Below are 13,762 nucleotides of genomic sequence, written 5' to 3' on the forward strand. Positions count from 1 at the left end.
GCAAAGGTAACAATACAAAGAAATATTTTTAACAATATTAAAATTGTTAAATTCCAGAAACCATCCAAGAAAATGCAGCTGTCACCTTTATCAGCAGATCAGCATAATCATTACCATCCACTGTGGATTCCACAGTAAAAAATTGCCAAATAGCAAAATAACCACAAAATGTTCCTGGAGGAGCCAGGGAAATACTGAGGAAAGGGGTCCCACTGAACATTTCTAAGGACTAAATGCCCTGCTCAAACACATGTGGCTTTACTGTCATCCTAGAGTTTGTTGTAAACTACCATCTCCCTTTTAATGTGCAGATCACCTTTAAAAATTATTACTTTCAAGTCTGTGGCTCCATTTTTGATCAATAAATCCCAGTAACTCTTGTGTGCTCGTACCACAATGGGTGTGGCATTGCCATATTGCATTCTAATTTCAAGGTAGAAGCCACACAATTTTTCAGCCTTCATTAGTAAAATGTTGTGGCTGAGTCTTCATGGTAACAGCTTACAAATTCTCACTCACAATTACAACTGGGGTTGGGAGTTTAGAGGAGCATGCATCTGTACATCTGAAGTCCAAACCCTTAATGCACTAAACCAGCAAGTCACTGAATTAGACTCACATTAGCCTCGGGAAATAAAAATTATTCCTGAAATGTGTAGTTAAATTAGGCTTTCTTACAAAATAGTTAATCTTGCAGCATTCTTTTGATATGGATGGACCACTGAATGCAGCAAGGCAGAAACCTGAAATCTAGAAAGAACTGGACACCAGTTATGGTCATGTTAAAACACTATCATCCACAGTTCTAGAGCTCTTTTCCTTAATTTCTCAGGAAAGGAAACACCAGCAAATACGACATAAAATTTAAGTTGCAGTTGAATTTTGTTTCTGAATTAAGAATGTTACTGAGAACAGATGTATTTGCCTTTAGTGCAACTGCTGCAAGTACTATACAACAGCACGTGAATTAAGAGGGGAATCCTTTTGCCTCGCTGTCACCAGCATTTAACTGGCAAAAATGCCGTGGATTTCTTGGCAGAGTGAGGATTCACAAGGATGAAGCAGCAGCATGGTGTGAAAAAATAAAATTAGCTCACATTCAAAGGGCAAACTCTTAACCCATTCATGTGTTAGAGACATGTAATTCTTGCAGTAGAGCAAGCAAAGCTTTATCTTGCTTTTGCCTAGCTAGCATGCTTCATCTTAGCACTTATGAGAGTTTAGTCAAGTTGTTAGAATGTCCAAACTGATCTTGTTTTTTTTTTAAGACAGCAAGGTCCTCTAAAACAAACTGCTCCATGTGTAAAATTCTCACAGACCTGTCAGTGTAAGAAGATGAAGTACAGTCAACAGGATACGTCAGCACTAACAAAATGTACAGCAGATTCTTGTGTGAACTCATTTTTTGTAAGAGTTTAATCCAATAGTGTCTGGACAGAATGAATTATAACACTGTTTTGTTTATCCTTTACATGCACATGCCATACTCAAAGGTAAGATTCTAACCAGATCTGAGTTCTTAGGATATGATATTTAACTTGTGAAAACTTATCTGAGAAACAAGAGTTCATGGGTTCAAATTCACATAAAAGACGTCAGAAGGAAGCGGTTTTAATTATAATAAGAACAGACATATAAAGGCAGAATGAAGAACAGGCAATAACTGAAGACTGGACATAGATATGCAAAGCTGATTCCCACGGTGGCAAGTGTGCAAGTAGTAATGTGAAATTTGCTTTCTAAAAGATTTCCCTTAAAGTATGTATTTTGTTCATCCATTTGTTTAAATTAGGAGAGGAATAAGCCTAAGCTCCCTGTTGATTCAACCTCCTCCCTCCTTAAGGATGGCTGTCAATTTACATGATAGTTTCAACTGAACTTCCTGATCTTTGTAGCCCAATATTTTTCCATCAGATCATAACCCTACAGAGGCTCATTTTAAGATCCCCATTATTTTCATGCAGATTCTCTGCCTCCCTGTGCCAATAATATTTTTTAGAATTAAACCAGACTTTTCAACTTGAACCACAAGGAGGATTTCTGATGGAACATCAAATTAAAAATCCTGGTGACAGTTCACAAATTTAATGACATTTCGACTTCTTGAACATAGTAGGTTTGTCTCCTCTTTCATCTTAAAGCTGTGACTGAAAAAAAAAACCCCAAACCTGTACTTGTTCCTTTGGCGATTAATAAAAAAATAAGGGAAAAAACGCTATTCATATAAGATGTTAGAGTCACTAAATCAATTCCATCAGGGTTCTACAGAGGCAATACGATTTTGGAACACCTCTCATAGGAATCAAGCTTTACTGTACTTACAGCAACATTTCCTTAATAGCTACCACTGTTCAACAAAATTTGTGAACAAACAATAACGTGGGTTTTGGAAATGCAGCAATTGTTAATTTCAAAATGACTGCTTCTTTAAAGACAGCAGCTTCTGCTGTAACGTAAACTACAAAGGTTTTGCTGAATAAATCTTACAATTTAAGGCCTAACTACTCTAAGGACAGAAAACTATGCAGGAGATGACAGCCAATAAAATTTGGATATTATTAAAAACTTGTTAAGAAGGATGTCTCTTTTATTATACAAACACTGTCACTGGTGCAGTAAACAACATTCTAAGGTTGTAACTCAGTCCTCAATAATCTAAAGGTACCACTCCCAAGAATATCATACAAACAGGGAAAGAAATTTAAACACTATGTCAACTTAAAGCTTATATCTTCCCTTTCAATCATTACAAAAGGCACTCACTACCTCCACAAAGAATTTCAGAAGGTCACCTGTAAAAAACAAATTTCCTACATTTTGGTTTTTCTAGAAAAACATACATATGTATGTTGCACCCTTTGTCATGATGTTTTTCTATTCCAAGCAGATAGGCATTTTTTTCCTTCTAGAATAAAAACATAACTTGAACCATTAAGTCTTTCTTGTGTGCTAAAAGACTCTTGGGGTCTTACTTTTATAGTTAATGGATTAATTTTACAGTTAAAGGATTAATTATAATTAATGATCCTTGATTAACGAATCGAGATAGATCAGTGGGAAACAGGCTGGAAGGAGTCTGATAGGCAAAACCCCCCATACTCCACTGGAATTAGCTAAAAATTCATCAGTATTTATAACAATCATATAGCATATTTTATTTGAATTGTGGTTTCATAAATGCAAGAAGTTTTTTAATACAAAACAACACCACAGGTCCTGATTCTGCCCTTGGCTCAGTACTGACTGTCCTTACAGTCCACACAGTCTCAAATCCATTCATGCAATAGCAAACCACAAACAGACCCATTCAAGGCGCAGCACAAATCATCTCTTCAGTGTCCTGAGGAGCTGCCCCACTACATTTTTCACAAAGGGTACTGATCCCTATCTCTGAAGGCCAGAATAAGGCTACATTTTAAATTACAAAGCTTTAGATTAACTGCAAAGTAGCTGGAGGCTCTTGGAACATGTATGTGGCAATGCTATTTATAAAGCATGTAAATCACAAGTCATTGGAAGTGCCAATGAACTGTCACAAGAAAGGAAAAAAAATCATGTCCATGGCCAGCAGTAAAGACACAGAAAAGGGTGTATATTATGTTATGAGAATAGGTGTCCTTTTCAAATACTGACCAGACTCTTTGAGTTTTTAGTATTTGCCATGCTGCCTGTAGAGTCCGGAACTACAAAAGGTATTAAGTTGGCTCATTCTTGGTGCAACAATGATACATTTATCAAATAACACAGAATTTATTATAGCAATTAATTCTGTCATTTATGAAGCAGAATCTATTGAGACTACTTTGGCAATAACAGAATTTTCTTCTAAGATGCACAGAAATCAAATTGTTGCACCTCTCTCTAAATTAGGGTCATTAGCATAATAAAGGTATGTACTTCAGAAAATTAACACCCTAAAATTATGCTCTTTAAAAAACATTATGCTTTGTTTACTGCCTTAGCCTGCTTTCTCATTAACAATTACTATGGCACCTGTTGCCAGCTCTCCTACATTAAATTGCTTCCTACCCACAGCCCAGTCTCTCTGCTCCCAGAAAATTAAAATTAAACAACACACTCAGATTCCCTGTCCTGCAAGGCATTGCTAATAATGGTGCATTACCACAGGGGATGTTTCTTGTGGTTTTAATACCTTCTCTCCACCCATCTCACCTCTCTGTATAAGCAAGGAATTGAGAAAGACTCCTGGCTATGCCAAAACATGTTGGTCAAAACACGTGCCCCGCAGGACTGCCTCCCTCAAAACAGTCTAAGCCAACACTGGATGCAAGTTCTGTGCAACAACTCATTGTCATGTATAATTACATCATGAAAACTGCACTGGATTAATGCTTTATACAGTATACAAATAATAATGAAAAGCTGGAGCATGGCAACTGCTGTGCATTCATAAATTTTTCAATCTTCGTTAATTTTAATTTCTCCTCCACTGTACATTGGTTTTTTAGTGCCTACTAGTTCTTAGCTCAAAACTATTAAAGCATACTAAATTTTTAAGGACATGCTAATGTCAAACTGTGAAATTTAAAAAAAAAAGAACACAAAGAACACTAACAAACTACATGCAGTCAAGACACATCTCTTAACATCTCCAGCCACGAACTCATCAAATTATCATATCGACTGCTCTATAAATTTTAAGACTATACTTTCAAATATCAAGGCTTGTAAGTACCCACATGTCTATTTCTTTGAACAGTAGCTTAAATAAAAATATTACTACAGAAGAGGTACAAATTTTTAATTGTCCTTTCCACCAATTTATTATGGCCATAAAATTATACTTAAACACAGAAAGAATTCATCTGCAGTAGCACTTTATCCTGAAACAGTTGCCCTGTTAGCCATTAATCTACAAAAATCTGACAAGAAACAGCATATTTAATGTTTAAAAAACAACTTCTGAGTACAAAAACCTTCAAAGTATAAGCTCTTAAAGGTTTTCGAATACAAGTTTAAGTTCTAAAATTCACTTCTCACTTACCTTAATCTTAAAAGTTTTTTACCATAGTAAAAAATAGAATTAAAAAAATACATATTTCATAACTTTTCTTTAAATTAATTTGTTGAACTTCTAATTAGCATATTTCATTCAAAACACTTTTCAGCAGACTGGAATCGTAAGTATTGTCCCAAAATCTGAATCATTAGTTCAGGCACATCTTATGAAGCTGATGCATGTGATTTTTGCTGCGGTGCAAACATTTGGATAACATCCAAATTCAGAAGGATGTATGAGCAGTTGCATCCACTGTTTACAGAGAAATCTGCACTGAAACTTGCCTAATCTGATGGGAATGCACACAGAGTTACTGGGCTGCCAAGGTAAGCAGCTGAGAGAAGAGTCTCTCACCATTGTTTTGCTTGCCTGACATCATGAATTTAAACTCCAGCTCTACATTAGGCAGCCTCAGGACAGGAATGTGTGCTGCCCATGTGATGTGGGTCTCACCAGCTCGGTATGGAGTGCCCAAGAGGACCTGGACTCCCTCTGGTTGCAGTTCTATGTACTCCCTATGCCAACACTCTGCTAATCCAGCAGAAATTTAACCCAACGAAAATACAGAACAGCTGAGGGTCTCCTTGCTACGTTCTCTTGCAAACTTAGCAAACTGAAATGGCTAAAGAAGTTTAACAAGTATGAGAGGCAACACAAGAAAGCAAGAGGAGGGGCAGGCACTAATCTCTTCTCTGCAGTGAACAGTGATAGGATCCATGGGAATGGCCTGATGTTGTGTCAAGGGAGGTTTAGGCTGGATACCAGGAAAAGGTTCTTCCCGCAGAGGGTGGTTGGGCACTGGAACAGGCTCCCCCAGGGCAGTGGTCACAGCTCCAAGCCTGGCAGAGTTCAAGGGGCATTTGGACAATGCTCTCAGGCACATGGTGTGATTTTTGGGGTGTCCTGTGCAGGACTAAGGGTTGGACTCAATGATTCTTGTGAGTCCCTTCCAACTGAGCATATTCTGTGATCCTGTGAATCGCAGCCCAGCAGTCAGGAGTCATAAGGCAGCTGTAGGAGCACAACTTTTGTTTCCTCAGACACTTTAAACAGACTTTGGTGCCCCTCAGGAGGTGCAGACCTCCCAGTGGTGCTCTTTGGAGAGAGGGTGTACAGAAAGGCATGTGCTTAGCACTAACCAGCTCAGCTTTTAAACCCAAAGCTCTCCTCCTTGCTTCATCCCTAACTTGATATTTTACCAGCTGGATGAGTTAATTTCAATTTTTGCCCATAAAAAGACAGTCCAACTCTATCCCCTCTAGCCACATACTCCTGCCATCCAACCAGCAATAAAACCACTCTTTGATCAAAAAAGTGGGATAGCAAGGGACAGACAGGAATATGGGGTAAATAGAGCCACACAGTCCATTCTGCCAGCTGCCCTGCAGGTATTTGGCCCAGACACATCAAAAAACTGAGTTCTAACCAGCTTCCTGGCTCAGCTGATTTTCAAAAACTCCAAGTTTAGCTGTCTAGCTAACTCCCTGCATAAGTAACAAAGACACAAATGAAGATCTGCCTGCTCATGAGGGTACACAGTTTGCAGCATCCTGAACACAAGGGGACGTTTTTACCTGCCAAGGTAATCCTGTCACCACTCAAGCTGAGCACAACTAAGTTTAGAGGGAAGAGATGTGAACTCAGGCCAGGATCTCCATCCCGTGGGTAAATACAATGTCACACTCCTAGGGGACTTCTAGAAGTACTAAAACCTCATGGAAGAAAAAAAAAATGAAGTAAGTCTACCTGTTTCCACAGTTTCAGTCTCAATTTCTTGTTCCTCTGCTACATCTTGCATCAGGTAAGTCTCGTCATCATAAACCAGGACCTGAGCAGCGTAACCCTGTTCTAGTCTGGCACTAGGAACTGGCTCCACAATCACTGCTGGGAATTCAGAGACTGGCTCATTTTCCTATAGAAAGGAAAAAAAAAAAAAAAAAGGGAAGAAAAGAAAAAAAAATGCTCTAAATACTGCACTGTTGAACTCTACATCAATATTTTTCCTCTTACGCTCTTACATATTTTATGGAATAATGATAATAATTTTAAAGATTTTTAAATGAAATTTTCTTCTAAAGCAAGAGATGAAAAGAATAAAAGATGGCTTGTCAGCCATCAAAGGGACCTCCCTCAAACTCAGAGATATTTTCCTGGTTTTAAGCACTTAAAATTTAAAGCATCAGACAAAGAGCTTTAAGATATTGGAAAAGAGCTTTCTAATGAAGTCATTCAGCTGTGGGAAGTGTTTCTTCTCCCTCTGCTTGATGAAATGTAATCAAGGCTTTTTGTGGGTACTGCAAGATACCTACATCTGACCTGTATCTCATGAACACCCATGTTTTGGATTAAGTACATAAGCTATCACAGCAGAACTGACTACTTCACAGCCCATATGCTTATGTCTACTTATTTAAGGATCAAAATGTCTGTAAAAGCATATTTAATCAGTTAAAGTGTTGCAGAAGTGGAACCCTGCCAGATTCTATTTATTGAAAGCTACAGGATAGTAGAATATATTTATTATTTGTTGATAAGAATGCAAAAATGCAACCAAATATGTTGTGTTGGCTAACTTTAAAAAAGGCCCTTGTATTGTTCTGCTCAACTTGTTCTATACCTCAAGACACATCTGAGGTCTTTAAAGACATGCTTAGTATGGAATGTAATTTTGTAAACCGAGTCTACAGTTGTACTGCAGACTCCAAAACTTACTGCTTCCACTTCTCTGTGATAACAAAATCTTCTAATAAAAGATACTTGAAAAATGGCTGCTGTCTTACTCCTTACACAACAATCTCAAATCCATTTCATTTGTCTTCACAGCAAGTTTACAGTGAATTTTTCTTTCAAATTTAGATAAAAGCTGCGAAGTTTGATAGTAAATAAATGCTATTTATTTTTCTAACCTCTTGGTTTTTGATTCCATTGCTGTCAAACTCCAGGCCAGGGCCCCCAGTGTCAATCACTGCTGATGTCATGGTGCATCCCCTGAAGATGCTTTGAGAGCTGTTATCTCTTGAAGACAGTAACGCTGATAACCTCAGGATGTCAAAGGCTTGAATTCCCAATCCACTGCTGTTAAACAGCTAGGCAGAGGCTGCTGAAACACAAAAGAATTTTAAGTTATTTGCATAATTTATAGCCAAAAATCTTCCAATGTTTATGAAATCTATTGCATGTTATATCTCTACATCAAAACAGGACATGGGCAAGCACAACAGATGGGACAGAATGTGCTGACTCGGTGAAGTTAGCAGTGACACACAAGTTTCACACTAATACTAAGAGAACACAATCTCAGTTTGGCTTTTCACAATTTCAGCCAGAATCATTAATTTCTCACTGAGGTAAAATGTTAACTAATTTTTTTTGAGACATACATACATTTGAGTTAGTGCAGCTTTCCTAAAGTTATTGCTTTCATATCAAATGATCAGATTATTTTTAATTACATTTTCTTCCTTGCTTTACTGTTTCATAGTCATTTCAGAAAGTTTCACAACGCTTTCAAACATACTGCCTTTTTAAAGCAATGCATATTTATTACACATCTCAAACACACACCTAATTTCTAATCTACAGTTTTCTTTGAAATACAAAGTATTCTAGCAGTTCATCTTTTACAGAAGAAATTCTTATGAATCTAAAAATGTAGCTGCACATCGTAATGCTGCAATTTGTGTGTACCATGGACTCACTGAGCTCACAAAGAGACACAACTTTCATCTTTGTGAATGTTTTTTAAGAGTGCTTTGTTTCTAACCAACTGGTATCACTCATACCTCGCCTTTCAAAGAGACAAATAATCTCCCTTCATAAACTTTGGGTCATGAGGAGCAGTTTACTACTTCAAGGTGCAACTAAAGCTCCTTAGCTGAACAACAGAAAGCCCATGTTCCATGTGAGGCACAAGAGCCCAACCTGTTATCAATTACCTTTGCAAGTAACTCCACTGAGATCAATGCTTTTTAACAGAAGCCAGAATTTAGACCAACGTTTTTAATAAAACCCATCCATTTAGAAAGCTAGCACAATCACTGAAGTCTGTAAGAAAACAGGATCTTCTAATACATACTGAGGAAAAAGAATCATAATCAATACTTTAATGGGCAAACTCAACGAGTCTGCTTTTAAACAGCAGACAGCTTAAAGTAAATTAATCTTGCACATACAGGGAAAAACTAGTTTGGATTCATGCAGAGCAACTGGACTTCCTATGGGCATGACAGCTTAGGTGCACTAGCAAAAACTACAATTGTTGATCTCCCAACAGGATGTCAACTAAGCAAGAAAGTCAACAAAAAATACTATGCAAAAATTGGTTTAAAACTTTAATTTATCAAGGTATTGAGGATCCTTCAGCCTGCCATAAAAATATGCTCAGAAAGGCATCACTGATGTTGCTGTAACAATGTAGCACAGAGTCAGTTGCCACACAGTGCATGGCAGGTCACTACAAAAACACACCAAAAACACAACCAAAAAACCAAGCAACATACCAAACAAAAAAAAAAAAATCCTGACACAACAGAGCAATATACCCATATTTTTCACCCTTACGTACAAAAAGGAGAATAAATTCTGATACCAGCTTTCTTGAGAATGAATCCTCACAAAACAAAACCAAAGAACAGGAAACTATGTTAAATCACTATCATAGTAGCAGCAGAATAAGCACAAGATATATTTCAAAAGAAAGGAGAAAAAAATATATGCAATTTAGAATAAAAAAATAAGGCTTTTTTGCTTACATAGGCGGTCAACTTTACATAACAAAGCACAATTCATACCTAACAATATTTCATTTGTAACAGCACAAAAGAACCTCCCCAGTTAATACTTTATTTTCCATTGTTTCATTTGTAAAGCTAGCACCACTTTTTGATTATCAACATTTTCAAGATGAAACAGAAAGCCAAGACCTCCTCTGCTCCCCAAACAAGACTCGGGCTGGAAAGCCTTTAACAGGCATCCCTTGTAGCCATATATACTTGTCACCCTCCATGTTTTTAGCACAAAAAGCCTACTCCTTATCTGCCTATCAATTATTCTAAAAGTGTTTAAATTCAGAAACATGCAAAGTAGAAAACGAGCTGTTTATGAATGCACTAAAATAATCAGTCAGGAGGCAAAATAAGAAAACAAGTTTTATTGCCAAAACTTTTTCCTCTTCTATAGTTTTCCATTTACATCCACGCTATAAATACCAAAAAGCAATCATAACCCAAAGGAGAAGTCCAAAGAAAGGAAATGGTACATTAATTTGAAAGCAGAGCCTCCAACCACTCTCAAAATCAGTGTTATTCCTGCAACTCAGACTTGTAGCTACATAAGAACATACAGCACTTCACAGAGTGCCTTTGCCTAAGGATGTCACAAAGCTATTTTCATTCTCACACAGAATATTAATGCAAATCAACAATCACATCCTAGACCACATCTACTGTGTGTTTATATTTTATGTACTACAGTCCCACACAGGTGGCCAAACAGTAGCAACTGAAACCACTCAATACTCTGTTCAAGACCAGGTTATCTCAAAAACATGCCATTTATGTCTCCTAGGTTACAGGAAGTTTAGGTCACTTTTGTGCTGATTTGTCTGTACATTAATTAACAGTTACCTGTGGAAATGAAGATAGGGCAATGCAGGAACATAAACAATAATCCTCATTTTCCAGTTCTGGCAGAAATTCCTAGTAAGAACCTTACAGGTGAAAATCTACCGAAAACTGTGTGAGACACTGAATCCCAGCATTCCTTAAAAGGATGGTGTCTTCAGACTGAATGTGTGGAACAGTCCAGGCAAGGAATAAATGAAAGGCCCGAAGTCTTTAGATAACAGGATTTGAACTTCATACTGAGAGTCCTGCTATTCAGCAACGTTTTCAAAACTCTGTCAGGATACAGAAAAAGGTGAGTGGGAAGTTCAAACAGCTTCAGTTCAGTTCTGAGTTGAAGCAAACGCACAAACACCCCACACACACCCACGTGTTTGTGTCCTGCAGACACGGCCCTTTCTGAATGAACCAGTCAGGCATCTGCCCTCCTTCTTTCCCTAAGGAGTATGTCTCTGTGGAAGGCTTTTTGCTTGTCCCTCAAATTTCAGCAGAACACTGAATCTATTCCCCATCCTCTCCCTATCAAGTCACAACTCATTTGACTCCTGTAAAAGGAAAAGGCTGCCTGGCCACTTTCAGAGATCAGTACTGAAATTCACATTTCCCAAGGCTAACTGAGACAAAAAGGCCAAAAGACAATTAGACTCAGATTCTTAAAGGAAGAGATGATTCAGGTTTGTAAGAGAACAGACTGTCCCCAGTGATACAAATAGCCAGTAGAGAAAGTATGACTAGTTTTGAATTACAAAACAACACGCAGGAAGATTAAAAATAAAAAAAACCCCCACACACTACAAATGTAATTCCTCTCTAGATAGATGCTTACAACACAGCAAAATATGGAATAACTTCAGGAAAAAAAAAAAAGTAACATTTCCAAAAGAAATTACCAAATCATTTTGTCAGAGTTGTGACATCCACTCCTGTTCTTCCTGGTAATGGAAAAAGCAGAGGAAAAACTGGCTTTGAAACATTTGGAATAACCCTTCCAACCACAAAAACAGCTTTGTTGCATCACTTGTTATTTTTGTATGTATCTCATGGGAAAACAAAAGTAAGTCTAGGTGCTCCCATCGCCAAATAAACTAAAAAAAACGAACCAAACTAAACTAAAAAATCTGAACCTTAAATTCTTTGCCTCAACAGCAAGAAGTTTATAACTGTTTACCACTATAAAAGACATATGAAAACCTCAAATTTTGGATAATTTCACTGGTCAAGATGACCAATTAGAGCCTGTACATCTTCAGAGGCTACAGGGGACTTGTCATAAAGGCTACAAAATACCAAGCAGGTCATTCACATATTGAATAGCACATTTATATGACCTACACTGTGCATCCAAGTGTTTGCTTACAAGAAATCCAAATGGTTATGTTTTCAGCAGAAAGCTTAAAACCACTGCAGATCACAACTGTGATGAGCACATCCCCCAAAAAACAGTGCCTTAAGTTGATCCCCCCGTGCATAATCACCTACTAAATTATCAGAGAAGCAAAGATGCAGCTCAACAGGATTACAAATAATAATTGAAAAAACAGTGTGGAATGGATGGCAGAGCATCATCTCTACTAGGCCAGACTCCAAGTGAATCAAAACAAAACTCTAAATATAAATCTGCAAATCGTTTGAGTACACTTTCGTTTTAATTATAAAACAAGCAAGCAAGAAAAAAAAAGAAAGAACCCAATGCTTGAAAAAAAAAAAAAAGATGCCCCCCCACAAAACCAAGACAAACATGCAGAAGTCTGGGCAGCAGTGACCAGAGGCAGCTGCTCCCACAGCACTCAGAGCCACCACAAGAGTACTTGGAACAATGTCCCCCTTTTATTCAGCTGGCATCCCAGATCCTGAGGAGAGATTTATGCGGATACCTACACAGATGCAACCACAAGAGCAGGACTGTAGCCAGCAGGAGCATCACACACACACAGCTTTTTTTTTTTTTTTTTAATAAAAAGGCCCTCTTTTGGTTTAATTAAAAAAAAAGTTAGAAAGCTGGCTTGAAAATGAAGTTAGTTATACGTGCAGAAATACACTGGCCAAGACCTCTGCAGAATTCCACTAAGAGTAACAAAGCTTCCTAAGGGTCCAAAGGTGGCCTTTCATAGGCAGCCCCTCAAATATACCAGTAAATGTCACTGTCACTCTGATACATATAAACCACAGCATGCTCTGTAAAATTTATGTCAACTGAAAAGGTTGGGTTTTTTTAAGATGCTTTCCCAGATAATTTTTTACAGCTCTGGCTAACTGATTCACACTGGCATGTGCAGAAGAAATGGCAAATTAACTTTCTGGGTTTTTTGAGACTCAGAACAAGTCTAAAAACTGAAAAATTAGGTTGCTGAAAAAGCTGGCTGAGAGAAAAAAATATTTAAACTTGTTGCTAAAGCATCCGGGGGTATACTCAAAAAGAAGATACAAAGTAAATTTTTACATCCACAAGGTCAGGAGAACAAAACAACCCATGCAGTTTATAGTACCTTAAAAATTACAACAATCACTAAAAGTTACAGAAAAGGAAATCAAAATAAACAATCAGCAAAGTAGTCCTGGCCACGCCATAATTCCCAAGTTTCCATACAACTAAGCAATAATTTTATTGCAGAATGCACAGAAAATCGTTATGTTGGATCAAATTAATGATGCATCAAATCCAGTAAGAAATCAGAGGAACTCCTTCCACACATATTTAATTTGATCATCTGAACATCCAAAGTTTGCTCTAAAACCTCAATAGCTAAAGCTGACGAGCCCCAAAACACATAAGCTCATAATCACTTAAAAACTATTAACGTTCTGCAAAAACCTTTGTGGCTTCAGCAGGCTTCTTCTGGACCTTCCCGTATTTCATCCTATTAGCAGGCTCTCTTCCCACTGCTCTCTATTTAAAGATAGCCTGAAGCCTTCTCTTCCCTCTGACAGGAGTCTCTCACACATATCCTTACTTTGTACCCCCACTTCTCTTCCCAGCGAGTCGTTTGTTGGTCCTTAACAACCACTTCCACTCCCCCACAAGCCGGAGTACGGGAGGAATTATTCATCGTTTTACATAATAAAGGAACAGAGACGATTAAATTAAATGGTGAGGATGTGGGTTTAAAAAACAAAAAAAACC

The 13,762-nt window shown here is 37.7% G+C and overlaps 1 protein-coding gene across 2 annotated transcripts in view; it reads right to left on the bottom strand.

The window, feature by feature from the left end:
* ELF2 (E74 like ETS transcription factor 2) overlaps window positions 1-13,762 on the bottom strand; it is a 35,246-nt gene that overhangs the window by 20,147 nt on the left and 1,337 nt on the right. Inside the window, exons 2-3 of one of the 2 annotated variants that reach the window (XM_051768063.1) lie at window positions 7,927-8,117; window positions 6,767-6,932 (exon numbers count right to left, since the gene is read on the bottom strand). In XM_051768063.1, coding sequence (XP_051624023.1) covers window positions 6,767-6,932; window positions 7,927-7,998 — 238 coding nt within the window. In that variant the 5' untranslated portion in view covers window positions 7,999-8,117. Of the gene's footprint in view, window positions 1-6,766; window positions 6,933-7,926; window positions 8,121-13,762 lie in introns of both variants that reach the window. The other variant, XM_051768062.1, reaches the window with a different exon arrangement.

This window comes from Manacus candei, unplaced genomic scaffold, assembly GCF_025592945.1.
Source record: "Manacus candei isolate 608988 ecotype Guabito, Panama unplaced genomic scaffold, ASM2559294v1 h1tg000092l, whole genome shotgun sequence".
In the NCBI taxonomy this organism is placed as follows: domain Eukaryota; kingdom Metazoa; phylum Chordata; class Aves; order Passeriformes; family Pipridae; genus Manacus; species Manacus candei.